A 27,104-nucleotide genomic window follows, 5' to 3' on the forward strand; every position below is an offset into this window, starting at 1 on the left:
AATTTATTATTTAACAAAAAAGGAAGGATAAATAACTTCCCTCCCCGGTCCCCCAAGATCCTGGCCGAAGAAGATAAGAGTCAGAAAGTCAATGATCATTGGAGGGAAAAATCATTTTGTGAATGCCATGAACATCTGTCTAGTCAGTCAGTCAGTCAGTCTATCTATCTATCTATCTATCTATCTATCTATCTATCTATCTATCTATCTATATCTATCATGTATCTTATCTATCTCTATCTAGCTATCTATCATCTTATATCATCTATCATCTTTCTATATCATCTATATCTATCTACGATCTCTCTATCATGTATCTATAGCTATCTTTCTATTATCTATATCATCTATCTATATTATCTTTCTATACATCATCTATATCTAGAATCTCTTATCATCTATCATCTATATCATCTATCATCTATATCTTTCTATATCATCTCTCACTATCATCTATCATCATAGATAGATCTATCATCTATCATCTATCTATATCATCTATCTATATCAATCATCTGTCTATCTATCTATCTATCTATCTATCTATCTATCTATCTATCTATCTATCTATCTATCATATTTCTCTCTCTCCCTTCCTCGCTCCCTCTCTCTCCCTCTCTAATCTGCCAAACACTGATTTTGCAGAGAAAAGCCAAAAGAACAGAGACGACACACATTCGTTCCAGGCATCATTTATTGAAAACACACCAAACTGTTAAACCTACACACCTGGTTTTCATCAAGCATTCTACTCGTCAGGGTTACGGAAATTTCCTAGAATAATATTAATACATTCGGGTTACGTTAAACATTGGTTGTGTGAAAGCAAACTCCAATCCCCCGCTCCCTCTAGCCCTCCCACCGAACTGATCTGTTTGTTGTACAGTACAAATACAATGCATAAAAGGAACATCACACCCCCAGCCTAAAACTACCGCATTGGTTCTTGGGAAGGTTACAGAAAGACAAGTGTCGATTTCACTCGAGGGTTAGGGTTCTTCCCTACCCTTCACCTCAATCCCTAATCCCCCCGACAAGAAAAAAATTTAAGGCACATGATTGTTACAAACACATTGATTAGGGGTTAGATGTTTGGTTTCCCACAATACCTGACCTTATGTTGGGCACGAAGGGTGAACACACTCGTATCATGATTCCACTCTCAAAGTGGTTTTTGCTTTTAAAGAAAAAAAATCTCGCTTGCCCTGAAACCATTTCTTTCTTTCTTTCTTTCTTTCTTTCTTTCTTTCTTTCTTTCTTTCTTTCTTTCTTTCTTTCTTTCTTTCTTTCTTTCTTTCTTTCTTTCTTTCTTTCTTTCCCAAGCTATGATCTTTCCCCACCCCCAAAGAGTCATCTGGTGGTTTAAAAACATGAAACATATAAACATTTTACAGGCTTATCATTGTCTGGGACCAGTTCCTTCGGCCCCCACCCCCGAGATGGTTCCCAAAATTGGCACATCTCTGCTGCAGAACAACACCCGTTTAGACACCGTTTGCACGCAACTGACTTCGTTATCACCTCACTTAACGTGTGTTAGCAGAAAAGTTGGTAAGAGTCCTGGCACAATCCCATGTAGTGTACCGCTGCAGACTGCGGAGACGCTCAGCATTAAGCGGTTTGCACCGTATGTAAAGCAAATAAACGAGTGAAAAACAACAACAAAATCAACGCTGAGCGCATGGCAAGCTAGAATGGTAAGGCACAGGATGGGCTGCACCCGTTGTTGAAATCTCCACAAAATATCTTGAGGCTAAAACTCCCTAAGCAAGAAACCGGGGTCAAAGTTTATGGGACCATTCCCATAAGTTTATGGGACCATTCCCGTAAAGATGATCAACCCAGTCATGGTGCAGTTGAAGTTGCCCCAGTTGCTAGGGAAGATACACCCAGGATTCCATAGTAGCCTCTTAAAACCTGTGGTGGGATCGACCCTGAGGCCTCTACCTTGTGAGCCCCCAGACCCCATGGCCATAGGCCAAACCCATGACGAGGTGCAGCGAATCCTCTATTCGAAGTGGCACAGAAGACAACTCCAATACATAATCAAGTGGAAGGGCTACCCATTATCAGAGGCATCTGAGGTAAAGAGTAGGAACGTCCGGGCTGATTGACTTATAGCAAGATTCCAAGCAGAAATTCACAACCCTAAATTCTACATCTGCACTCCATTCGCTTTTGCTTTATACAGGTCACCTTCAAGAAGTGAGAAGAGCCTCATGTAATGATAGATGCTACTCGACTTACGATTGACCATTTAGCCAGTCTACTTATTAACCTGGTTTCAAGGTTTCAGGGGCCTTTCTCCCATGCTCCATCATGGGAGCCACATTTGTGTCCGCACTAATCCAAGACTGCGAATTTTTTGGGGGGGTCGGTGGGATTACTTCTGATTTCTGACAAAAACATGCCCATTGGCTGAAAGGGGTTCATCGAATGACCGTTTCAAAAGACTCTGAAAACGTAGAGACCCGCTTAACAACAGACTTGATTGATGACCCAAATTCAGGGTTCAATTATGGCCGTCGAGGACCATCTATACAGGCAGTCCTTGACTTACAACAGTGTCCACTCATGAAATACTACTATGGTCTTTTTAGGGTTGCCAACAGAAAGGGAAGGGGGAGCAGTGCAGCAGTTTGCAACATGGAAAGTGCATTCCACAAATGTTTTCAAAGATAGTAACTAGGTGACTGAAGTTTCTGCCATGCAAAATTCTAACTGGAGAGCATGATTGATGACTCTGGGCTAGGGATGTGTCCCATTGGAGAATATGAATTATGATACACCCAGGGGTGGGGGGAAAACTAGGGTCAAGGGTGACAATGAATGATGTGTCTCAGAGTCGGCTACACCCAGGCAGTGCCGGACATATTAACTCCCAATAAATCCTTTTGAAGTTTTGGAAGTTTGGCTCGAGACTCATGATTTAATTGGGGGTAACTGCCGGAATACCGACAAAGAGTTCATTTTGTGGGCATTCAAGGTTACAGCGGCACTGGGGGGAAAAAAGGACTGTTTTTCACACTTACGACCATTGGCAGCATTCCCATGGTCACGTGATCAAGATTCAGACACTTGGCAACTGATTCATATTTATGATGGTTGCGCACTGTCTTTGGCTCACACGATTCCCCTTTTGTGACATTCTGACGAGCAAAGTCAACGGGGAGACTAGATTCACTTAACAACTGGGTTACTAGCTTAACAACGGCTCTGATTCACTTTAACATCTGTGGCAAGAAAGCTTGTCAAATGGGGCAAAACTCACTTACCAAAAGTCTCACTTAGCAAACTGAAATTCAGGGCTCAGTTGTGGTCGTAAGCCAAGGAGCACTAGTTATTTGAATTTTACTTGCGTATGCAACAGGATAGTGTTTGTGCTTTAGCTTTTAATTTTTCCTCACCAGCACAGATGGACCAACCTAGATATTTTAATTTCTTCCACATTCTTTTTAAAAACGAAAACAATTCCACCCCCAAAATCAAGCCAAACGACACAACTAATCCAATGAAAGACACAGAGACCAAATCCTAATCTTTAAAATCAAAAGCAATGTTACATTAGATTTGTTTTCTCCCAAAGATCAGTTTGTAAAAAGAAGAGGTACCTCTGAATTTCCCATTGGAGGTATATAAGTATCTGTTTTCTAATCCAGTGCATTTCAACTTTAGCAACTTTTATGATACGTGGACTTCAATTCCCGGTATTCTGGGAGTTGAAGTCCACGCACCTTACAGTGGAGAAAGATCCTTCTAACCTACGTTGCCTGAATCACATCTCTGCTGCCCCAGTTGCCTACCCAAACCCCAACTTTTCCAGAAGTTTGCCACTCTTGATTGGGGCCCAACTCCAAGAACGCAAACACTACACACTAAAGAAAAATCAGACACAAAAGGTGCATTGCAACGGGAAGAACATTGGCCACACAATGTTTGCCTATTGAAAAAAAATACAAAAGAAACGCAAGAGAAAAATGCATGCACATTTTCATGCAGGCCCATTTTTATTTTTATTTTATTTTTTTCCCAGGTTGGAGTTGCAACAAAAAAAAAAAAAAGCAGAAATGAGGAAAATTAGCCAGGCCAGAATTGATAGGGACACGCATTCGTTTCCTCTTGTTAATTCCTTTCCGATGCCATCTGGCTGTCTTAAATAGCACCATCCACCCCAAAACTCTCTGGATATTTCGTCTACCACCTCAATCTCTTCACACACGTTCAAGTCTGAGCTCTGAAGAAGGCCTGGTTATTTTGGTTGGCAAAACGCCACCGTGAATCCCACGGGGGAACAACAGAACTCTTTGATCCAGTCAAAAACACAATGCATTTCGGCAGAATGCATTCCAAGGATTTAAGATATGGATCTCCACAAAGGAAGACAACCATTCTCGGCACCTACCTAAAGCAGGGATGGGCTTCAAAAAAATTCTTAACGGTGAGAGCAATCAACCAGTGGAATAGCTTATCTTCAGAAGTTGCGAGTGCTCCATCACAGGTGGCTTTCAAAAAAAAAGACTGGGCAATCCTTTGTCTGAAATGGTATAGGATCTCCTGCTCAAGTAGAGGGCTGGATTAGAAGACCTCCAACTCTATTATTCCATGTACTATGAAGCTCACATATCTTAAAGTTGTGGACGGCTCACAAGCACCTCCTGATCATCCTCCTAAGCAGTCGCACTTTCTAAGCTCAGCAAAGGCTTTGAACAAACTTGAAGACACCACCAGGACTTCAAAGTCACCTAGTTTCTTCCTCCTTTCCAAGGTGGTGGAAGAAGGAGACCCAAGAAAGAAAGCACAACAGTTGAGTTCAACTCAAGGTTGACTCACAGCTCAAAGCAAGCTACTGGTCAAACATTTGTGGAGATACCTCGGGCTGACCCAAGAGGTACAGGCAGACCAAAAAGTCCATCTCACCGCAAGCTACTTTACCCATTAGCAATGGACGCAAGTCTAGGTATGGTGCTAGCTCTCACCACCTTCTTGAATGATATTTCTCCAAACTTTCTGAGCTTGGTTGGTTTCTGGCAGACGTTTCATTACCCAACTAGGAAACACCGTCAATCATCAACATCTTTTAATGACCCCATAATCCCTTGCAGAATGGAGTCTGGGAAACTGAGTGGAGCTAGCAGAGTGTTTTAATGGCCAGATGCCTTTCCTGTCACCAGTGTGGAGTTTTGTTTAGCAGATATATTATTCTCATGGTGCCCAGAGAGAGAATTATCTGCCTCTACCTAGGATCGAACTCACAGCCTCCCAATTGTGGGGTGGGAGCTGCACCTCTAGGCCACTGCAACTCTCAGGTAACGTCATCAATGCTGAGTGCTAACATCCTGAGCGCTGGATGATGTTACCTAGTTTGGGTGAGGAAAGGTCTGCAAGAAAATAACTGTGTTCAGAGAGCATGAAGAACCCCTCGTTTCAACCCTGAGCTAAAAACATTCTCCTTTCGTGGTATTTCTCCAAACCTTTGTGGACAAACAGAATCTAGACAGGCTGCACACAGCCCACTCTGGATCCCTAATCCCCCAAATGAGACAGAGAAGAGAATGGAGGCTCTCATCTCACACAGGCTCACAGTTCAACAATGCAGAAACAAAATTAATCTTGGCAATGGTGTGAATGCCCTTTCACCTTTAGTATTTTCTACCTAGGACGAATTTAAAAACAAAACAAAAAACCTTTTCTATCTTTTGGAATATCTGCATGCTGGATGACTCTTAATTCTTTTGGAGGGGGGGTAGTGGACAAAGTGAGGTAATGTATCCCACCCCCACATGCCAGATGTCTTCTGGCCTCTACGCTGCCTATATTTCTGATGTTCTCTTCCCTGTCCTGCTTTTTTTCAAACTTTCCCCAAACTTTTCACACCTGTCATGCAATGAGATGCTGCCACCAGCATCTGGAGAAAAAAGAGAAACCTCCAGAAAATGAAATAAAATTTACTGGGGGAGCGGGGGAGTTTTTACAGTCATAGAAGGGAATTTATCTTGTATCGTTGTGGCTTATCTGTGCTCCTGGCGTCTTCCCAACTGTGTGAGTTTTGCCGTGCTTTCAAGTCTCAAATTCCTTCTCCTGCCCTGCCAAACGAATTGCTTCAGTTCGGTTTGTTTGGATTTTAAGTTACAGTTTGTGTGTACCTTGTTTTGGACTGAATTTTCTCACTTAGAAGCTGTTCCTGGGAGAGTTTTTCTCCAGTCGAAGGTGACCTGGACATTTGGGGTCAAAGTTGGAGATAATAAAGGGACTCTTCTTGCTTATTTGACTTGTGTTGCCTTTGTGCCACACCCATTTGGGTCATCACACTCACTTAGCGACCATTTGACTAATAACTGAAATGATTCACTTTACAACTATGGCAAGTTGGGGGCAAGAGTCACTTAACAACAGATTTGCTCAGCAACAGAAATCTGGAGCTTCATTGTGGTCGTAAGTCGAGGACTACCTGTTATTGATTTTTCAGCCCTAACCCTCGAGAGGAAGAAAATGGCCAGTTTGACAAGTCCCTTCCCTCCCATCAGCCTAAAACTCGATTTTGCTTTTAAAAAAAAGCATGCAGATGACATTTCCCTCCCTTTATATATTTTATATAAGAAACAAATGCAAAGAAAAACAGAACCGAAGCGCCCTCCCCTCCGATTTTCGTATAAAAAACAGAAGAAGGGAAAAAAAAGACATCTTTTTGAGTTTTAAAGATGGTATAAAAATGTACAGCTTCCGTTAAGAAACGTAGTTTTCAGCGTGTCAAGAGTAGAAATATGAAAGGTGGGTGGGAAAAAAGCACCGTTTTGAAAGAGTTTCGAATCAAAATGGATCCGTATGGAAAGGCTGGATGGACGCTGAGAAAGGATCGTAATATATATATATATATATTTTACAATTATTTTAAAAGCAACTTGGAATTGATAAAGGTTGAAAGGGAAGAAGTCCCAGCGGTAAAATATTGTCTCTGTATCATTCAGATTTGCTAAAACAGCACCGGCTGACTTCCCTGAATCGAAGGAAAGGAAAAAGGAAAAAAAAATGCTTTTCTTTGCTACAAAGGTTATTTTTAAAGTTTGGCAACCTAGTTTTTCTGCACAACAATATATAGAGATATAGATATTTATTTATATATGTCATTCATGTCAAATTTTATTTTATTTTTTCCTTTTATATTCCAGAAGATACAAAGCTTTTGAGGATTTCTGCCCAACCACCCGCTCGCCTAGTTTAACCCCTTGTTAATATTGTCTTTCCCCCACTGTTTTGTTTAAATGGATTTTAATTTTTTCCCCCCTTTTTACAAAAATGTGAGTCGCTTAACAAATACGGGAATTTCTGTTGTGTTTAATTCTCCCTCCCGCTGCCCCCCCCCACCCGTACACCCCTTTTTCATGTTTTAAATTACAAAGGACACAGCAGGCACTGGAAAAAAAAATTCCCTCAAATTAATAATCTTGCTGGATTCAAAACCAACAACAGCAACACAAATAAACCAGGAAATGTGCTTTCCAAAAAACCACACCGTTTCGGTCAATATGGCAACCAAATAATTTGTTTTTAGCAGCCATGAAAGAAAGAAGCCATCGAAATCCCAAAAAATAAAAATGAAAATCCAGCTTTTGTTTTCTAATCACAGACTTAAGACCCCCCCAAGAAATTAACATGGTTAAAACTCAAAAAGACCACTACATATAGTCCTTAACTTACAACCATTCGTTTAGGGACCGTTTGAAGTTGCAATGACTTATGACTCTTTTTCACACTTACGACCGTTGCCGAATCTCCATGGTCACATGATCCAAATTCGGATTCTTGGCGACTGGCTCGTACTTATGACGGTGGCAGTACCCCCTTGTGGGACTGCCTGACAAGCAAAGTCAATGGGGAAGCCAGATTCACTCCAGACCGGCGTTGATTTGCTTAATGACGGCGGTAGAAAGGTTGCACAATGGGGGCCAAACTCACTTGGCTTAGCAATTTGGGGCTCGGTCATAAATCAAGGACTACCTCTAGACACTGCGTACAGTAAGAGATGATGATAGTATGCCTCGATGAATCTCGGATGGCAATGAAACCGGAGGCCACTTTTCACCCACGAATGTCAGTTTCCTCAAGTATATAACCCTGATTACAGACTAAAAGTGCTACTATCCTTTTAGTTCGATGGAATTTGCTATCAGGTCTATGGGATGACCGAAGACCTAAGCCTTCATTATATCCGTATAGGGATATTTTTGAGTTTTTATTTCCTTTTTCTTTCGTTTTTCTTAAAAAAACCCAATCAACAGCAAGTCTATATATATAATAAAACTTGGGAGACAGAAAGGAGCGGTTGCTGATGAAAATGACCGAAAGAATGGAGGGTGTTGGGTTAGATCTGACCCTTTTTAAAATCAAATGTGCTGTCCATGGTAGATGGGAAGAAACATTGTGGTTCAGGATGGGGAAAATTAGATCAGCTGGAATCTAATTGGACATTAGGACCGATTGGAAATTAAGAAAGACATCATCCACTGGGGGAAAAAAAATCAGCTATGCTGAGTTGAGATTTCTGTTAGTTTCTTTTTTCGGAAGAGTAAAATCACAATTGCACCGTTTGCGCATCGGTTTCTGTGTCCAAAATTAGGGCAGAGGTCAAAAAAGGGGAGATGAACTGTACATCGAGAATTAATGAGAGATAAGCAACGTGGGATGGCCTTAACTTGAAAAGCAGATTGGAGCTCACGTCAATGTTGGCTTGCATCTTCCCCCCAGCCCCCAAGGCCTGACCAAACCACGTTCGTTTTGTGTTCGGTTTTCCTTTCTCTCTTTTCATCCAACCCGCCCCCCCCAATTCAGCACAATCTCTTGTGTTTTTCCCCGAGGATCAAAATGAAAACTTCAACAATGGCCTGCACAAAAAAGGGGGGGGGGGAATTCTCTTTTAAAAATTCACAGGAAAGAAAGAAAGAAAGAAAGAAAGAAAGAAAGAAAGAAAGAAAGAAAGAAAGAAAGAAAGAAAGAAAGAAAGAAAGAAAGAAAGAAAGAAAGAAAGGAGGGAGGATGGATGAAAGAGAGGGGGGAGGGGGAAAGAAGGAAAGAAAAGGGAGAGAAGGAAAGAAGTAATGGAGAAAGGAAAGGAGGAAAGGAAGGAAGAGAAGGGACAGAAAAAAGGAAGGGGAGGAAGAGAAGGAGGAAATGAAGAAAGGAAATAAGAGGTAGGAGAGAAGGAAGGAAGGAAGGAAGGAAGGAAGGAAGGAAGGAAGGAAGGAAGGAAGGAAGGAAGGAAGGAAGGGAGAAAAAAGTGCCTTTTTAAAGAACTATACTATCATATGAAATATCCTGGAGATTTTCATTCAGAACACCTTTTTGGTTCTTGTTTTTTTTGGTGCCCATTTCCCCTTTCTTTCCTCTTCTCTTGACCTTCATCTCCCAACTTGGCACCATCTATGCTGAAGAGTCCACAAAGAAGCAAATCCAGTTGGCCTAAACTTGCCGTTCTCTATCGGAATTGTGATCCGTCCTGCTGGGAGGTGCAGAGAGATCCGTTTTCCATTTTGCCTTCTTCTTCTTCTTCTTCTTCTTCTTCTTTTTTTCTTTTCCTGGATGGGAAGGTGAGGTTTTCTTCCAGAGCAGAATGGTCGAGCAAACCCTCCAGAGATCGAGTTGATGGATGTTCTCCTCAACGTTCAAGCCTGCAGCTTTGGCTGGTTTCACCGATTCTGCGGTCAGAATGGCAGTGATGGATAATGCAAACCTTTCGGTCTGTGTGTTGGTGTTTGTCTCTGGGTTGTGTGGTGTGTGTGTGTCTGTGTGTGTGTGTTTGTTTGTTGAGTCTTCTTTGAGTCGAGGGGAAACAATGACAACAAGAATTGTAAAACAAGCGGCTGGATTTTAGCCCTGCAGAAAGAAGAATCAAGGAAGGTTAATTTCAAGAACAGAGACGGTGAGGTAGGTTTCGCAGCCGAGAGATGGGAAGAGAGAACAATACTAAGCCCTCCCCACGCAAAACCAAAATATAGATTCAAGCAATTATCCCAGCCTCTAATTCCATCCCCGTGGTGAGAGATGTTCCTTACATTGATTGTGTGCAATTCTCATTTCAAAATATTTATGATTTAAGGGACCTTCTGAGCTTGCTTGTTTTCCTGCAGATGACTCATTCTCCAAACTGGGTAACAGCCCCCTCTAAGCCATTTACAGACTCAGCCTCTTGCCCCCCCCCAACAATCTGGCCTCGGAAGGATGGAAGGCTGAGTCGACCTTGAGGCTAGTCAGGATCGAACTCCTGGCAGTGGGGCAGAGTTAGCCTGCAATGCTGCATTCTAACTACTGTGCACCGTGGATGGATGGATGGATTGGTGGGTGGGTACGTGGGTGGGTAGAAGGAAGGAGGGAAGGAAGGAAGGAGAGAAGAAAGAACAACAGCAAATAGCAGACTTTTATACCGCTTCACAGTGCTTTACAGCACTTCTCTAAGCAGTTTACAGAATCAGCCTCTTGCCCCCAACGATCTGGGTCCTCATTTTACCCACCTCGGAAGGAGGGCAGGCTGAGTCAGCCTTGAGCCAGTGAGAAACAAACTCCTGGTTGTGGGCAGAGTTAGCCTGCAATACTATATTCTAATCACTGTGCACCATGGATGGATGGATGGATGGATGGAAGGAAGGAAGGAAGGAAGGAAGGAAGGAAGGAAGGAAGGAAGGAAGGAAGGAAGGAATAGCAACAGCACTTAGACTTATATACCGTTTCACAGTCCTTTACAGCTCTAAGCGGTTTACAGAGTCAGCCTGTTGTCCCCAGCAATCTGGATCCTCATTTTACCAACCTCGGAAGGATGGGAGGCTGAGTCAACCTTGAGCCAGTCAAGATCAAACTGCTGGCGTGTGGGCATAGTTAGCCTGCAATGCTGCATTCTAACATTCCCTGAGCCACCCAGGCCTTCTTTACACCTGCCTCTATCTCGAAAGGAGCCAGATCGACGGAGAGAGAGAGGGAGAGAGAGAGAGAGAAAGAGAAAGAGAGAAAACAAGCCACGATGCAAAATCATGCAGAAACGGGAACAAGTTAATCATCTTTTGCCAACGATTGGGGGGAAGGGGTGGGGAGAATCAAACCTACCATGCATGCACAATGTTAGACCCAGGAGTCAACAGGCTGGGGCTTACTATCCCGTGTGTCCACCAGAGTCACCGAAGGCCTGTTGCTCCTGGTGAGCGTTTTCCTATTTGTGTCATTCTGCAGCGAGGCGTTTAAAAAAAAAAAAAAAAAAAAGGCAAAACACAACAGGTTAAATCGATCAAACGGACCGGCAAAACACAACCCATTCCATTCCAAAAAGTCTGCCAGGAAGCATTAGTTGCCAAGACAGGGAATCAATCATGAGAAAAGAGAAACAAGAAGATCTCAGTGTGTGGCCCACGGCTAACGACCGACCGCCGTCATTCGGAAGGCTAAGCAAGATCCGAGGAAACAGGGCTGGAGTTGACACTCAAAAAACCCAGACTGCTTCACGGGTGGCGGGGTGGAGGTCGTCCTCGACTTACAATAACCACAGAGCCCCGTTTTTTTGTTCCCGCTAAGCAAGACCCTTTGTCCCAGAGTTTGCTTCGGCCCAGTTTGCGACCGTTTCTTGCTGTGGGTTTGTTAAGGGGATCCCTGCAGGAGTCAAGTTAGTCAGACAGGCCGTTAAAGCGGATCCGGCTTGTCGGAAGGTCGCAAAAAAGGGCATCGTGTGACATCCCCACCCGAACAACCCACCCCCACCCCAGGGGACACTGCGACCGTCAGAAATATGGGTTGGTTGCCCGGCATCCTAATATTGATCGTGTCGTAAGCCAAGGACGACCTGTACTCGTGAACAAAGGCTGGATGATTCGCAACGTTAAGCTCCCGTGTACACATGCATCAGAAGAAGTGGTAGTTTTGTGTGTGTGTGTGTGTGTGTGTGTAACTGCTGCGGCCGTAGCCAGCTATTTCACCAGAGAGTGAAATAATATGGCATAGAAACCTCGCCGGATATTTCCTGCCTGGTGGACACTGGACTAAAGGAAGGCTGACAAAGTTGGACCACCAGTTTAAGGCCCAGCGTGGTTGGTCAGCCTTGGTGGAAGGGTGCACACACCAAGTTCGACTACGAAGAGTTTGCTTGCCCCCCGATCGTTGGCCCAGTTGGAACTATTTGTAACTTTGGGGTTGATAGATGGTCGAATTTTCTAGGGGTGGATTACAACAACAGCTTGTGAACCAGGGAGTTTTTTTGAAATTTTCGATTTTGTTCTGCTAACCCCGTTAACGTTCTTCCAGTTCACTGCTTGGTCCCTGATACAACACGGAGAAGACAAGTCAACAAGTTGCAAATAGATTTAGTCGTTTTGAAATATTTGAGAAGGCTTGTTTGGCAACGGGGTGGGAACTAATGTTGTAGTAAGATATTAATCAGTATTCAATTTGATGGAATAATAGGTATATAATGTTTGTGTGTCTGTGTGTTTTGTGTACCTTTTTAATGCTTTGTTTTGTGTGTTGTTTTCTTTTTTGTCTTCTTGGTTTCCTTCCCCCAGGCCTGAGTTTTGTACTTTGTATTTTCGTTTGAACAAAGCAATAATATATATATTTTTTAAAAAGAGCTTGCTTTTTTTGGGGGGGGGGTCTGTCTTACAAGGGACAATGCCTCCATTGCAACCCTGCAATTGTCAGAAGTGTGTTGTGAAGAGCTCTAGGGAATGTCTTCCTCTCCAATGTCATTGCAACTCATAGTGGCGGTCGCCTGGAAGCAGGCACACACGCTCTGCCTTGCTCCCTTCTGCAAATGTGGGGCAGATCGAAAGGCAGCGTTGCAAGGAAACAGTCTCCATGTTGTGGCCTATTGACTGCCAGCCCATCCAGCAACCAAATCAGAGGAGGAGGAGGAGAAGGAGGAGGAGGTGTGAGAATCAGGGTTAAGCATCAAGGCAACCTGAGAGCTCTGAGGGGGAAGAGAGAATGGAACTGGCAGAGAGAGAGAGAGAGAGACAGAGGCAGTGCCTGGGCCTTCTGTCAGCCCTCAGATGGAGAGTCAACAGCCCCCAGGTCTGGAGGTGGCTGATGAGGAAGAGGAGGAACAGCGGGGTCCAGTGCCTGATGTGTGGATGCACAGAGGAGAGGAGAGCAGTGGAAATCTATGGGACGGTCCTTGGGACGGAAGAGCCACCGCTGCTAGCGAAGCCCCACCCCTGCTCTGGGGATTAAAGGCAGGGGGTGGAGATGAATAGATGTGACAAAAAAACTATTTATCTCCTGGATGGACAGTCTTGTTAGCCTGCGGTGAGAGAGAAACTTTCGGCTGGGGTTGCTGGCTCTCCTAATAAAGGAATTATTGATTTGACACCAGAGGGTTTGTCGTGTTTGGGGAACTGGGTCAGAACAGAGCTGCTCACCTTTAGGGGTTCTTTCTCTGATGCGTCTCCCATATTGTCATTGGTTTTGTATTTCCGCTCCTTATCCCGGTGATCGATGGTGGAGTAGCCATCTGTGAAGAACAGACACTGGTTGGAAAGAGAACTCGGTCAATACCTGTCAACCTTTAAAGGTTGCCCAGACATGAAGCATCAATCATGAGCACAGGTCGTTACGCTCGAGTTACGACCACAGTGGAGCCCAAAATTTAGGTTGCTTGTGAAGTGAGCTCCGTTTGTTGAGTGAGTTTTGGCCCGCTTTACGGCCTTTCTTGCCAAGAGTTGCTAAGTGAATCATGGCAATTGTTAAATAGCAGCACGGTTGTTAAGTGAACCTGGCTTCCCCATTGACTTGGCTTGTCAGAAGGTCACAGGACCCTGGGACATTGCAACCACCATAAACACGAGCCAGTTGCCAAGCGCCCGAATTTTGATCACATGACCATGGAGAACTGTCTCGGACTGTCTCTCTGTCTCCATCTCTCCGTCTCTGTCTCTCTGTCTGTCTCTATTTCTCTCTGTCTCTGTTTCTCTCTGTCTCTGTTTCTCTCTGTCTCTATTTCTTTCTCTGCCTCTCTGTCTCTGTCTCTGTGTCTGTCTCTGTCTCTGTTTCTCTCTCTGCCTCTCTGTCTCTGCCTCTCTGTCTGTCTCTGTTTCTCTCTGTCTCTGTCTGTCTGCCTCTCTGTCTCTGTCTCTGCATGTCTCTCTGTGTGTGTGTCTCTCTCAAGCTGCAAACAAGAAGGCATGCACAAGAGACTCAGACAGACACCTTCTTTATTCACGTGAGTATAAGGGGTGAAGGCATAGTTAAGCATAGTCAGACTGGCAAGGTTCTGCTACTGTGACTACCACTGAAAAGACTTAAATTGGAGAAGGATGACAGCTATTCTGCTGAGTAAAATATGTGACACTCCAGAATGAGTGATAGGGTTGATTATAGTAGCAATGTCAACCCTGAAGCTGGCCTGTCTCAGGCCATTTTGAGACTTCAGTGCTGACACATTGGAGCCGAGGGATAGGGAGGGAGGAATAGAGATAGTTGGGGTATAGTAGTCAAAGCAAAACACTGTCTCTTGGGAAGCAAGGACATTTCTGCAGGTGTTTGGAAGGAGGGGACTAGAGCAGTTACCTGGCCCAAGCTCATCCATTGGAATCATATCCCGGCTTCCAGTCTTCTCATTATCTATAAAAAGGAAGAAATGGAACTCGGTTTGTGAGGGATCCAAGTCCAGGACATCATTCTTGAAGAACACAGAATTCTCTAAGCCAAGGGGGAGACCTTAAACCAATGCCTGAGCCAGCGCTTTCAAAACTTGGCCACTTTAAGATGGGTGGACTTCAACACCCAGAATTCAGGCAGCAGGCTTTAAGAGGTCTGGGCTTCAACTCCCAGAGTTTCCCAGCTAGCATGCTTTAAGATGGGTGGACTTCAACACCCAGAATTCTTAAGACAGCATGCTTTAAGAAGTCTGAGCTTCAACTCCCGGAACTACTCAGCCAACATGCTACGATGCATTGTTTTGCCCAGTGGAAGTTAACAAACGATCAATCAGACTTGAAACCTAGAAGGGTGCAGAGTTTGCAGGGAAGAGGGAGGAGGAGGAGGAGGAGGAGGAGGAGGAGGAGGAGGAGGAGGAGGAGGAGGAGGAGGAGGAGGAGGAGGAAGGAACTCTGAGGATTTTTGTGCACTCTGAGCTTTTCTTGCAGATGTTTCATTACCCAAACTAGGTAACATCATCAGTGCTAATGGATGTTTCCACTGCTGTGGATTTATTTTTGCCTTTCTATTGCCACTGGCTATGAGATCCCACCCTCATTTTTATGATTTTAGGGTAAGGGTCCCCAACCCTCAGCCCACTACCATGATCTATTTGCATCTAGGCCAGACAAACAACAGGCTGGCATGCACACATGTGCATAGCTTGTCTTGCACACGCAGCTCAACTCACGCTAGTGGAAGGCCGGCGCACATACACACGCATATACAACTCAACTAGTTGAGCTGCGTGTGCATGAATGTGTGTGCGGGCCCACTGCTCAGGTGGCCTGGTTCCTCTCTTCCCCTCTCCCCCGCCCCAGCCAGGCTGCCAAGCCGCAAAATTTGGGGACCGCTGATTTAGGGAATGGCCTAGAACGCATTGCCCCCTAAGGCGGCATCGAAATGCAATGAAATAAGTAAAACCTCATTTCACTTGGAGCCAGTCATAATGAAGCTCTTGGAAAGGAGCACAAACGGACCTTGGCTTTTATCCACCAGGGGCAACGTGCTGTCGTCATATGCAGATTTACAAGAGGTACTTTTGGATCCTTTCGTAGTTGCTGAGGCAGTCTGGAGCGTTAAAAGCAAAGGGCGATTATCAGCAGTTGGCATACGACAGAGCAGAAAGCAAAATCCATGTGGAAAACCAATTGTGAAATACGCCGTTTCCAAAAAAAAAAACCCAACAACAACCCTCTCCCCCTGCCCGACTACTTATACCTGGTGTCCCTATGACATGATAGGGTTTCCCCTACACCTGAGAATACAGAATGATATACTTTTATCTAGTCCAATGATCTTGATGGATCTGGATCTCCTTCAGGTGGGAAATGAATCTTTGCAAAATTATTTCCTCCAGTTAAGGGGGGCAGCCTGTCAAGCCTGAATTTGGTGAGATGGTAGATGGGTTTTATATCTGGGTTATTCATATGAATTCACAGTTGGGAGCTGAAAGTGGGGAGAGCTGAGGTGGATGGAGTTCCAGCCAAAACAACACAGCTGGATGATGAGTCAGTTGCATTCCGACAGCTGCCTGGCCAGAGGATGGAGAAGCGAAGTTGTCAGGCAACTGTTCCACATCCCGGTTGGACAATGTGACAGATTGTTTTGGAAAATTGAGAACATCCTAGTTACATTGACGTGGAAAGCCCAGAAATTTTCAGTACCGACTTTCCACTCGTTAGTGCCAAGATGGTGTGTATCAATAAGCTTGTTCTTTGAGGAAGTGAAATGCCCCGGAGTTCATTTTATGATGGCTGCATTTCTTGGAACCTGACAATTTTGCAATATAGCAATCTGTCTTTATTTGCCGACGTGAAAGAATGTCTATGTTGCAGGGGGCATCGTGAGCTAAATTCCTATCTGTTCTTTCTTATTTATTTATTTTTTGTTGAATCCCACCTGCATTGTTTTTTTTTACAAATAACTCAACCTTCCTCCTTTTATTTTCCCCATAACCGCCACCCTGTGAGGTGGGTTGGCTTGAGAGAGAATGATTGGCCCAAAATCATCTGTCAGCTTTCATGCTTAACTAAGGTGAAACTAGAACTCACTATCATAAGATGATTGGCCCAAAGTCAACCAGTTGAGTTTCATGGCTAAAATGGAACTAGAACTCACTATCACCTGGTGATTGGCCCAAAGTCAACCCGTTGGGTTTCATGGCGAAGGTGGAACTAGAACTGACTATCACCCAGTGATTGGCCCAAAGTCAACCAGCTGGGTTTCAGGTCTAAGGTGGGACTTGAACTCACAATCTCCTGCTTTCTCGCTTGGTGCCTTAAACACCGGATCAAACCAGTTCTCAGCTCTTGCTAGCAGTTCTCAGCTACAAACTGCATGGGCTTCCTTACCTGGAAATGAGATTTATTCCAGCCTTCCTTCTGCAAAACATTCCTTAACTCTTTGTAGCTCCAAGTCATTTGAAGAACGTGAGAAGCTGCTTTCATTTCTCTGGAGGACTGGCTGATTTTGAAGAGGCGGGGAGAGGGAAATACATAGACATAGAAAGAAAGCCAACAAACATCAAATGCAGAAGAACTGTCTCTTAACATATCTGTAAAATCATTGCAAAGAAGTTGTGCCGCCTTGTGCGACTTCCCGGGGTGTGTGTGTGTGTGTGTGTGTGTCTGCAGGCTGTGCAAGACCACATCCCATTCTTGTGTGGGGTCCCCACAGCCTTCATGCAAGAACAGTGTCCTTTTGACAACAGTTGTTAGACGTTGATGAATAGTGGAGTGTCACCCTAAATATTGTGTTGTGTCGTCTTTGACATATGTGTCATAGATTCGTCTTCACTGCCCTAGAAAGACAGTCTTTATGTCAGGCTAAAACACAAACACACACACCTCTTTTCTCTAATGATTTCCTTGAGTCATTGCTATGAATTGGGCTGCCACATTCAAATCTATATATATATATAAGCAAAATACCACTCAGGGATCATCACAAAATCACCAGAACCTTAAAGCCTACAAACTTGAAATTGGACACGTATGTTCCTCTTGGCTTTTAGGTGCTCACTAAGAAAGGATTTTTTTTTAAATGACCATCAGAGCATTTAGAGTATTTCCTATATTATTATTATTAACACGCTCAGATGCTAAGGAGTTCTACTCCCCCTCCCTGCCTGAAAAGAAATCTCTTCCAAATGCAAAACACAAGAAGAGGAGTTTCAGTTTCACAGCACCAAGCAGCTTTAGGACAGAACAGTTGAGCTAAGCCACGCCCAGGCTCCTTGCTGTCTCCTTCTTGCTTACACAGCAAATATTGTTTCAGTTTCCAAACAGCCCTCAACTCTCTCACACACTGACTGGATGCTAGCCAGATGAATACTGATGGATGCTGGTAGGCAGAGGCAGAATTCTCCCCCTCCCTTATTTTCCTCTCCAAAAACTAAGCCCGACCACATAGTCTCGTAGCGAAGCATGAGTACCGAGCTGGTTAGTAAATAATAGAACAGAGATGTTGGAATCCAAAAAAGGAATTTTTTTTTTCAGATTCTTCCAGCGCCTGCACATCAGCCCCTATATTTTATTAACAATCTCCTCTCTGCTTTCCACATCTCTGAATATTCACAAAGGACAAGCATCTCCCCTTTTGACAACAAATGTCTGGAACTTCTTAAAGGACGAGGCTTGATGCATGCACGCTCGATGCTGAAACAGGGGATTTTGTTCCGGGATTGATGGATGGGTTTCATCGGATTGATTTTGCCTCCGTGTCCACTCTAGCTTATGGCAGATTTAAAGATGCGTGGCGATGGCATCTGTTTTAAGTCCTCGTCTGAAAGACGAGAGGGCCCTCGCTTCTTGAAATGCAAAAGACGGGTGAGATTTGGGGTTTCCTGTTTCAAGGACCGTCCATCTTACAACCTCGCAATGTTGCAACTCAGTCAGAGACGTTGGGCTTCGAACTGCCAGAGCGGAGACCATCTCTAGCATCATTAAGCCACGGAGCCACCGCGCCCCTATAAAGAGAGCGGTTAAACTATAATTGTACTTATCCCTGTTGGGAAGACTATCGGAAGTCACTTTTTTTAGGTATGGACTTCGACTCCCAGAATCCTCCAGGCAGACAGCTCTTGCTAAGAATTCTAGGAGTTGAAGTCAACACAACATCAAGTGCCTGAGACTAGGAAGTTGTAGAGTAGATGATGGGATTAAAAGTCATCCTGTCTTGATATTTTTGTACATTACTGGAATTTTTTTTTTTTTTTGCAGATGCTAACCTGGATTTGCTGATAGCAACCAACTTTTGAATGCCTTGCGTCTGGATCAGGGACCTGGCATTTTCAGAACTGTCAGTAATAATTTCGTGGATGGTGTTTAGGACAGCAACTATTGTGTCTTCTTCAAGGTTTTTTGAAGATCGCTGTTGCCGGCTAGGCAAATTTCTTACCAGTTCCCCCATGGCATAGCTACCTGAAATCAAGAAGGCACGTCTTGTCATTGCAAAGTGATTTTATTCCTGAAAAATAAGGTAGCTATAGTTAAAGGTACAACCTGTAAGGGTAGTCCTTGACTTATGACCATTTGTTCAGCAGCTGTAGGAAGTTACAATTGGTGCTAGAACAAGGGACTTGCCACCGATCGTTGCTCTTATGAAGGTAGCTGTGTCCCCGGAATTAAAATAGCAACACTTGGGTGTTGGCAACTGGCATGCATTTACAAAGCTTGCCGTATCCTGAGGTCATGTGACCTTCCCAGCTGGATTCCAAGCATGCAAAGTCAACAGTTGAAGCCAGATTCACTTAATGACCATGTGATTTGCTTAATGACCATGGCAAAAAAAGTCATAAAATCAGCTTATTTCATGATTGAATGGGAATGGGATTTTGCAGTAACCTTCCCCTGCCACACCTACCAAGCAACTCCCACCAAGCAATGCCACGCCCACAGAACCGGCAGTAAAAAAACTTTGAATCCCACCACTGCTTAGAACCCTTTTATGACCCGGAAGTTTAAAACCGATTCCAGGAATCCCGTAACCCCACCAATCCAGCCTCACATTTCTGAGATCCATCAGCAAATTCGCGTGTTGGCCTCTCATTCATTTTTTTTTTTACCCATCATATAAAGCATTGTACCATTAACCTTTGTTGTTTGGTTTGGGGAATTTTAATTCTCTAAATTTCACTGCAATTAGCCCAATTAAACTAGACGAGTCCTTGTGGAGTACTAGCCATTATAAAGCATTTATTTCACGGGTTACAGCGGCCAGTTGTTTCTACGTTATCAAAGTTGGGATTTTTTTTTCTCTCATTCTCCTTCCAGATTGAAAAGGAAGACGGGCAGCTCCAATGTGGTTCTTAGAGAGGCATCCAGATGGCAAATGCAATGTGGGGAAAACCAGGATATAACTAAGACCGGATTCAAAAGTTTTAGGGTTCAAGTGGGTGCCTTAACAGCCCCCCCCAATAGAAATTATGGAAATGTAATCAGACACCTGATTCATATTACCATACATGGTGGACGTGCCCAAAAGCCAAAAAAATATTGGACGAAAATACATACCTGGCTGGGAAAAAAAAATGATAAAACAGCATATAAACATGAAAGCAGAAATATTGTTCGGCATTCTGCCAGAAAAATATGGTAATGAATAGAATAGAATAGAATAGAATAGAATAGAATAGAATAGAATAGAATAGAATAGAATATAGAATAGAATAGAATATAGAATAGAATAAAATAAAATAGAATAGAATAGAATATAGAATAGAATAGAATAGAATAGAATAGAATAGAATAGAATAGAATAGAATAGAATCACAGAATAGAATAGAATAGAATAGAATAGAATAGAATAGAATAGAATAGAATAGAATTGAGGATGGGATGGGATGGAAGAGAAGAGAAGATTCACCTGGCCCATAAAATCACCCAAGAGTTGGACATGACTGAATGGATAACATCATCACCATCATCTTCATCATCTAAGCACGAGCAATAAATCAGTTCAATCGAAACGCAACGCCTAAGCCTTGGTCTTTTGCACACAACAATCATCTGGCAGAACTCACCTATGAGATCCTTGTTACGACGATCCATGGAGAGATTTCTCAGGGCTATGGATACCGCTCTCACCACCTTGTCCGAATCTGATTGGAGCAGCTCCACCAGGACGGGAAGTCCTCGTTCCTTTCGCACCGTTGCCCGGATGTATGTAGACCACTATTCCAAGAAGGAAGGGAGAAAGGTAAAAGAAACAGCCCCTTCGAAGGGTTATGTTTTGGCCTGTTGGCAGCCAGCCCCTCCAGCAACTAAATCAGAGGAGGAGGAGGAGGAGGAGGAGGAGGAGGTGGTGGTGGAGGTGGTGTGGGAGTCAAGCCTGTCAGGGCAAACTGACAGCTCTGAGGGCGAAGCAGGAATGGAGTTGTTGGAGATAGAGACAGAGGCGGAGCCTGGACCATCCGTCAGCCCTCAGATGGAGAGTCAACAGCCCCCAGGTCTGGAGGTGGCTGATGAGGAAGAGGAGGAACAGCTGGGTCCAGTGCCTGACACATGAATGCACAGAAGGCAGAGGAGAGGAGAGCAGTGGAAATCTATGGGCCGGCCCTCAGGACAGAAGAGCCACTGCTGGTAGCGAAGCCCCCACCCTAGCACTGGGGATCAAAGGCAGGGGGCGGAGATGAATAGATGTGACAGAAAACTATTCGTCTCCCTGCTGGACAGACTTGTTAGCCTGTGGTGAGAGAGAAACCTTTTGCCAGGGCTCCTAATGAAGGAATCTTTGAGCTAACTTAAGAGAGTTTATTGTGTTTGCGGGAACTAAATCAGAACAGGTTACCAGACTCAGTGCAGAAACTTCAGTAGCCGGGCTAATCTGTATTCTGGAAGAAATGAAGGCCACGATAATGGTGTGGAACTTCTAAAGACCAAGCCTTGGGAAAAATGTACCTCCTGGGACAGACTATGGCTTAGTCGTGTCTTACTTCTAAATGCAAAGTTATGGTCTTCCTAGCAAAATTGATCAATGGTTTGGGAAAGCGATTCACTTCTGCCTGAAATGAGTAATTGCCCATGGATGCCAGAGAATGCTAATAGACTTCTCTTAGGTCTTGTTGTCTGGATGGCTTGGTGTGTAGAGAGTAAGGAAGACGATCCTGACAGAGATAATTACCCAGATCCATTACCAAAGTGACAAGGGGAGAAGTGCCAGAACACAAAGAAGTTAGGCACAAGCCATTTGGGCAGACCCCTCCCTAATTCGCATGAGAGGGGGAGGGGGGAAGGGGAGCGAAGCCCATTCAGACTTGCAAGACTCTTGTTAATAATAACCAATGTAATTTTAGCCTTGATTTGTTGGGACTTGACATTGATTTTGCAGTTTCTCAATAGAATAGAATAGAATAGAATAGAATAGAATAGAATAGAATAGAATAGAATAGAATAGAATAGAATAGAATAGAATAGAAGGAAGGGAGGAGAATAGAAGGGAAGAAAGAAGGAGAATAGAATAGCATAGAATAAAATTCCGAATAGAATAGAATAGAATAGAATAGAATAGAATAGCAAACAGAACAGAATAGAATAACAGAATAGAATAGAATAGAATAGATTAAATAAAATTCAGAATAAAATTCAGATTAGAATAGAATAGGAGGAGGGAAGGAGAATAGAAGGGAAGAAAGGAGAATAGAATAGAATAGAATTCAGAATAAAATTCAGAATAGAATAGAATAGGAGGAAGGAAGGAGAATAGAAGGGAAGAAAGAAGGAGAATAGAATAACATAGAATAAAATTCAAAATAAAATTCAGAATAGAATAGAATAGAATAGAATAGAATAAAATAGAATAGAATAGAATAGAATAGAATAGAATAGAATAGAAATTAGAATAGAATTCTTTATTGGCCAAGTGAGATTGGACACACAAGGAATTTTTCTTGGTGCAAATGCTCTCAGTGTACATAAAAGAAAAGATACATTCAAGCTTGAAAACATGAAAACACGTGGACTTCCACCCCCAGAATTCCCCAACCACCGCAGGCTAGGGAATCCTGGGGATTGGAGTCCACCTATCGTCAAGCCTTGCTAAGTTTGACAAATATTTGCATTAATGAACAATGGAGGAACTATATTGGCATGCAAAATAGCCAAGACGCACAGCCAAGAGAACACTCACTGTCCAGTTTCCTGCACTGAGATTCTGCAGAGCGCCGGCGGCTGCTTCCAGAGTGTTGAAATTCTGACTTTCCGTGAGAATTGAGAGGTAAAGTCGCACGACTTCCGGCTGGTAAAGCAATTCAAAGCCTAAAACAATAAAGGAGGATATAGCATTGAAGTTCTGACTCCAGCTTCTGCCAGAAGAGTAGGGTTGGTTTATTTGAGTGAAACCACCATTTATTATTCTGTCCCAAAGGTACTTTTTTTTTCCCCAAAAGACTTTGATTTTCCTTGAAGAAGTTTCGCTTCTCTTCCAAGAACCTTTTGAGGGGGCAAAAAAAAAAAGCACAAAATATCGCAACTTGGCCATCGAAACTACGCAATTATGGATGGAACATGTAACAGTGACACCCATTGTCATCGGGACACTTGGTACCATGTCCAAGAATTTTATAAAATATATCAAGAAATTGTAGCTTTCTGCAATAACACCAGCGGAACTGCAAAAAACTGTGTTACTCGGAACATCGTACATTTTAAGGAGATATGTGGTTGGTACCTAAGACGCTGGCAGCAACCCATATCAACCATCAGCGCAAGGTTAATAATATTTGTGATACATTTTTAAACGTTCAGTTGACTGAGTTTCATGTTTAATGGATAAAGTATGTAATAATGATGAAGATGATTATACCTAGGATGCTGGCAGCAACCCCTATCAACCATCAGTGCCAGTTAATAATATTTGTGATACATTTTTAAATGTTGACTGAGTTTCATGTTTAATGGATAAAGTATATAATAATGTTGATTATACCTAGGATGCTAGCAGTAACCCCTATCAACCATCATCGTTAGTCAATTGTATTTGTGATACATTTTTAAACGTTCAGTTGACTGAGTTTCATGTTTAAGAGCTAATAATATTAATAATAATTGCATCTCTAGTCCAGGCAGTTTGTATTTGATTCTGAATAGATCTGAAATCTTTCCTTGTGTGGCCACCAGATGGCCATCCAGGAACCTGGGGAAAAAAAACAGAGCCATCCCTGGAAGGTCAGACGAGAAAGGAGGAACTTGGGAAACGGAAGCCAAAATGCAAAATGAAGGACTAAGTGATGGAAACAGGCATTGAAACACTTCACTAAATAAAAAAAACCAGATTCCAACACCGAGACCCAGACACAGAAATGCCATGTGTGGGAAACCTGCCCCGTCCAAATGAAGCCTTTGTGTAGTTTTACCAGCCTGGAAAGCTGAAAATTTCAGTTCGTCATGGATTCCAGTCAGAATGGGGTCCTTTGCAAAGATGTTAAGTGCCAAAATTCCTCTTGCACAGAGAACATTATCCTTGGAAAGTCAAATAAACTGTGTAGGTCTTCCTTCCTTCCTTCCTTCCTTCCTTCCTTCCTTCCTTCCTTCCTTCCTTCCTTCCCACCCTCCCTCCTTTTCATTTCTTTCCTCCCTTCCTCCCTTTTCCTTCCTTCCCTCCCTTTAATTTCTTTCTTTCCTCCCTTCCCATTCCTTCCCTTCCCCTTCCTTCTCTCCTTTTCATTTCTTCCCCTCCCTTCCCTTTCTTTCTTTTTCCTTCTCTTCCTTCCACCTTCCCTCCCTTTCACTTCTTTCCTCCATTCCCTTCACTGGCCCTCCCTCCCTCCCTCCTCGTTCACACTCATTCTTTCTCTCTCCCTTCTCTCCCACTCTCTCTCTTCTCTCTCTTCCTCTCTCTCTCTCTCCCCTTCCTCCTTCAAAAGTGCCCAGCGTTCTTTTCTTTCCCCCTTTTTCTTCAAACGCCAATCCTGCTCTTCCTCCCTAACTCTCCCTCCCCTCCCAAGGAAGCTATCCAGATAGTCTGCCTGGTTACACTGTGATGGGTTTTAAGGGACATGTGACATGCTTTTTGGAAGCGCGCACACAAAAGAGCTGAAAGGAACCCCCTTCCTTATTTCTGATGTTAAGGAACGAAGGCTACCGTTTGGGAAGGTGAAAAGGAGATGGAAACGGCTGCTGGACGCCTCAATCTTCCTTTTTTCTTGGGAGGCAATGATTAGATAAAGTATGAAAACTGGGGGTTTTTTTTCCTCCTTCTTCTTCTCCACATGCAGTTCTGGATCGCAGGCTCTTTTGTTTGACTTTTCTAGCAGTCACCCGTGCTAGAATAGCAGCAAATTGGCAGAAATAGAGACACTCCTGTGGCCTAATCACGGTCTCCTGACACATTTCTGACAGAGATGATACAATCATGAGCGCGCAATTGGCTCGGTGCTCAGGCAACTTCTCAATTATGCGATGCACGGGGGAGCCTGCCCTGTTTCTCAGGGTTTTTGCACAACCCTCGAGTTTGCTTTGTGGCACGCGCTTTTGCTAGCCCTTCTCTTTGGTAGCCACTGGCAGATGAATGGCGCTGACTCCTCCAGTCAAAATGAGGAAGGGCAGCTGCAATTAATTGGGAGGAAAAGCTCCGACAAGGGTAGTGCAGTAGCCCCCTCACAATCAGGGGGCTGTGATTTCGATCCTCCATAGAGGCGGATATTTCTCTCTCCAGGCACGATGAGAATATTATCCGCTGAACAAAACTCTGCATTGGGGACAGGAAGGGCATCCGGCCAGGAAACACTCTGCTAGCTCCATTCGGTTGCTGCCCAGACTCCACCCCGCAAGGGATTATGGAGATGTTCAAAGGAGATGAAAAGCTCCGACAAGATAGGGTTTGGCTAACCGAGAACACCGAATGACAGAGTTGGAAGACAGCTATCGTGTCATCCCCTATTTATTTTATTTTTATTTATTTTATTTGTCAAGCGATTCTAAGATAACAGGTATAAGTATAAGCATAGTCCTGAATACATGAAATGGATACCTATAAGAAAAATAAAAAGAACGAATAGGACAGGAACGGTAAGCACACTGGTGCGCTTATGCACGCCCCCTACAGACCTGGGCTTCCTTTTCATTAGACTACTAGACCTACTGTACCCAGTTCCCGCAGCTGAGCTGTGGGTGCTCCATTGCTGGAGGTTTTCAAGAAAAGATGGGACAACCGTTTGTCCAGGATGGTAAAAAGGACTCTTTCCTTGAGCACAGGGTGGGATAGAAGGCCTCCATGGCAGTGGTGGGAGTCAAAAAGTTTCGGTGGGCATGGCTTGGTGGGCACACTTTGCAAGAGTGCACACACTTCGCTTGCGTGAGTGCACCAAACACGCACTTCGCACAGGCGCAGAGGCGTCCCAACTCACCTCCTGCCAGCCTACACTCTCCCGGTTGCTTCCACAGCTGCCGCGCGGCACTTTCTGCTGTGCCGTGCAAAGCAGCTGCGCTTCAAAAGCAGGCAATAAAGGTGAGTATAGGAGCCTGGGTGGGCAGGTGCGCCCAACAGCAGAGCGGCTGAGAGAGCCAGTTTGGTCTCTGCTGATCTTTGGCGCTACCGGCTCGGGAGAACCGGGTTGAACCGGTAGAATACCACCACTGCTCCATGGTCTCTTCTTCCTGGGGGAAGGGAATATTAGAGCCACACACAGCCCACTCTGGAGGTTGGAGGGCTGGAGAAGACCAATCCAACCCTTGTTCAGCTTGGCCCCCTCTTTTTCCATCTTCTTTTTCAGTGTGTCATGTCCGATTCCGCACAGAGACACCCCAGGGGTGGTGAAAACAGATTTCTTTCCTCCTCCTCTCTTCAAAAGCTCCCAGCAGTTCCTGGTGATAATGAGTTCCACCGTAGAGGCTGCAGCTTTGATGTTCTGCGCCAACAGAGGTCTCCAAATGGAATTTGTTACATGGGGAAAGTCCCATGGTGTCAACCACAGAGCTTCTTGCTACAAGCCTTAGAAGCAAGGGAACTGTCGTACCCTTGATAAAGTCAGTCTCTAAGGGAGAGGAGGAACAGAGGAGTAGCTGACAGTGAGTGGAAGTATGGCTCCAGAAGCTGGGGAAGGGCACCGGCCAGCTGGACAGTCAGAGGAAGAACTACGCCCATCGCCTCTCCATCCTAGGACACGCAGGGAGGAACCGAGAAGGAAACAACTTGGCTTGCGAGAGAGGAAGCGGCCATGATCCTCCTCAATGTTTGCAGCTGGGGAGAATAGTGTATAAGAGAAACAGTTAAAACACACCGTTGCCAGTAGCAAAGCCTGTTTTATTTTGGTCTGAAGTTATCTTGGTTGGCGTCCTTCCACCAGACTGTGCCTTGTTATCTCCTTGAATTTGGTAAATACTTCTCCCATTCCGTTGTGGAAATTTCATCATCGTAGTTTATTTTGTTTTTTTATTTCACATTCATCTGCTCATTGAGTTTGGACTGTATTGCTTTCTTTCGAAGACTATTTTTGAATAAGT

At 44.0% G+C, this 27,104-nt stretch overlaps 1 protein-coding gene across 12 annotated transcripts in view; it reads right to left on the reverse strand.

The window, feature by feature from the left end:
- Window positions 1–676: 676 nt before the first annotated feature.
- ARVCF (ARVCF delta catenin family member) overlaps window positions 677–27,104 on the reverse strand; it is a 241,802-nt gene continuing 215,374 nt past the window's right edge. For 8 of the 12 annotated variants that reach the window (XM_087913366.1, XM_087913368.1, XM_087913367.1 and 5 more), the window contains 9 exons: window positions 22,792–22,919; window positions 20,687–20,837; window positions 18,893–19,085; window positions 17,016–17,127; window positions 15,642–15,732; window positions 14,533–14,586; window positions 13,386–13,477; window positions 11,089–11,205; window positions 677–9,867 (listed from right to left, as the gene is read on the reverse strand). In XM_087913366.1, the coding sequence (XP_087769492.1) occupies window positions 11,104–11,205; window positions 13,386–13,477; window positions 14,533–14,586; window positions 15,642–15,732; window positions 17,016–17,127; window positions 18,893–19,085; window positions 20,687–20,837; window positions 22,792–22,919 (923 nt within the window). In that variant the 3' untranslated portion in view covers window positions 677–9,867; window positions 11,089–11,103. The remainder of the gene's footprint in view (window positions 9,868–11,088; window positions 11,206–13,385; window positions 13,478–14,532; window positions 14,587–15,641; window positions 15,733–17,015; window positions 17,128–18,892; window positions 19,086–20,686; window positions 20,838–22,791; window positions 22,920–27,104) is intronic. The other 4 variants (XM_087913376.1, XM_087913369.1, XM_087913370.1 and 1 more) reach the window with 1 other exon arrangement.

Source organism: Pseudonaja textilis, chromosome 15 (genome assembly GCF_049901715.1).
Source record: "Pseudonaja textilis isolate UNSWEBS1 chromosome 15, rPseTex1.2, whole genome shotgun sequence".
Lineage (NCBI taxonomy): Eukaryota > Metazoa > Chordata > Lepidosauria > Squamata > Elapidae > Pseudonaja > Pseudonaja textilis.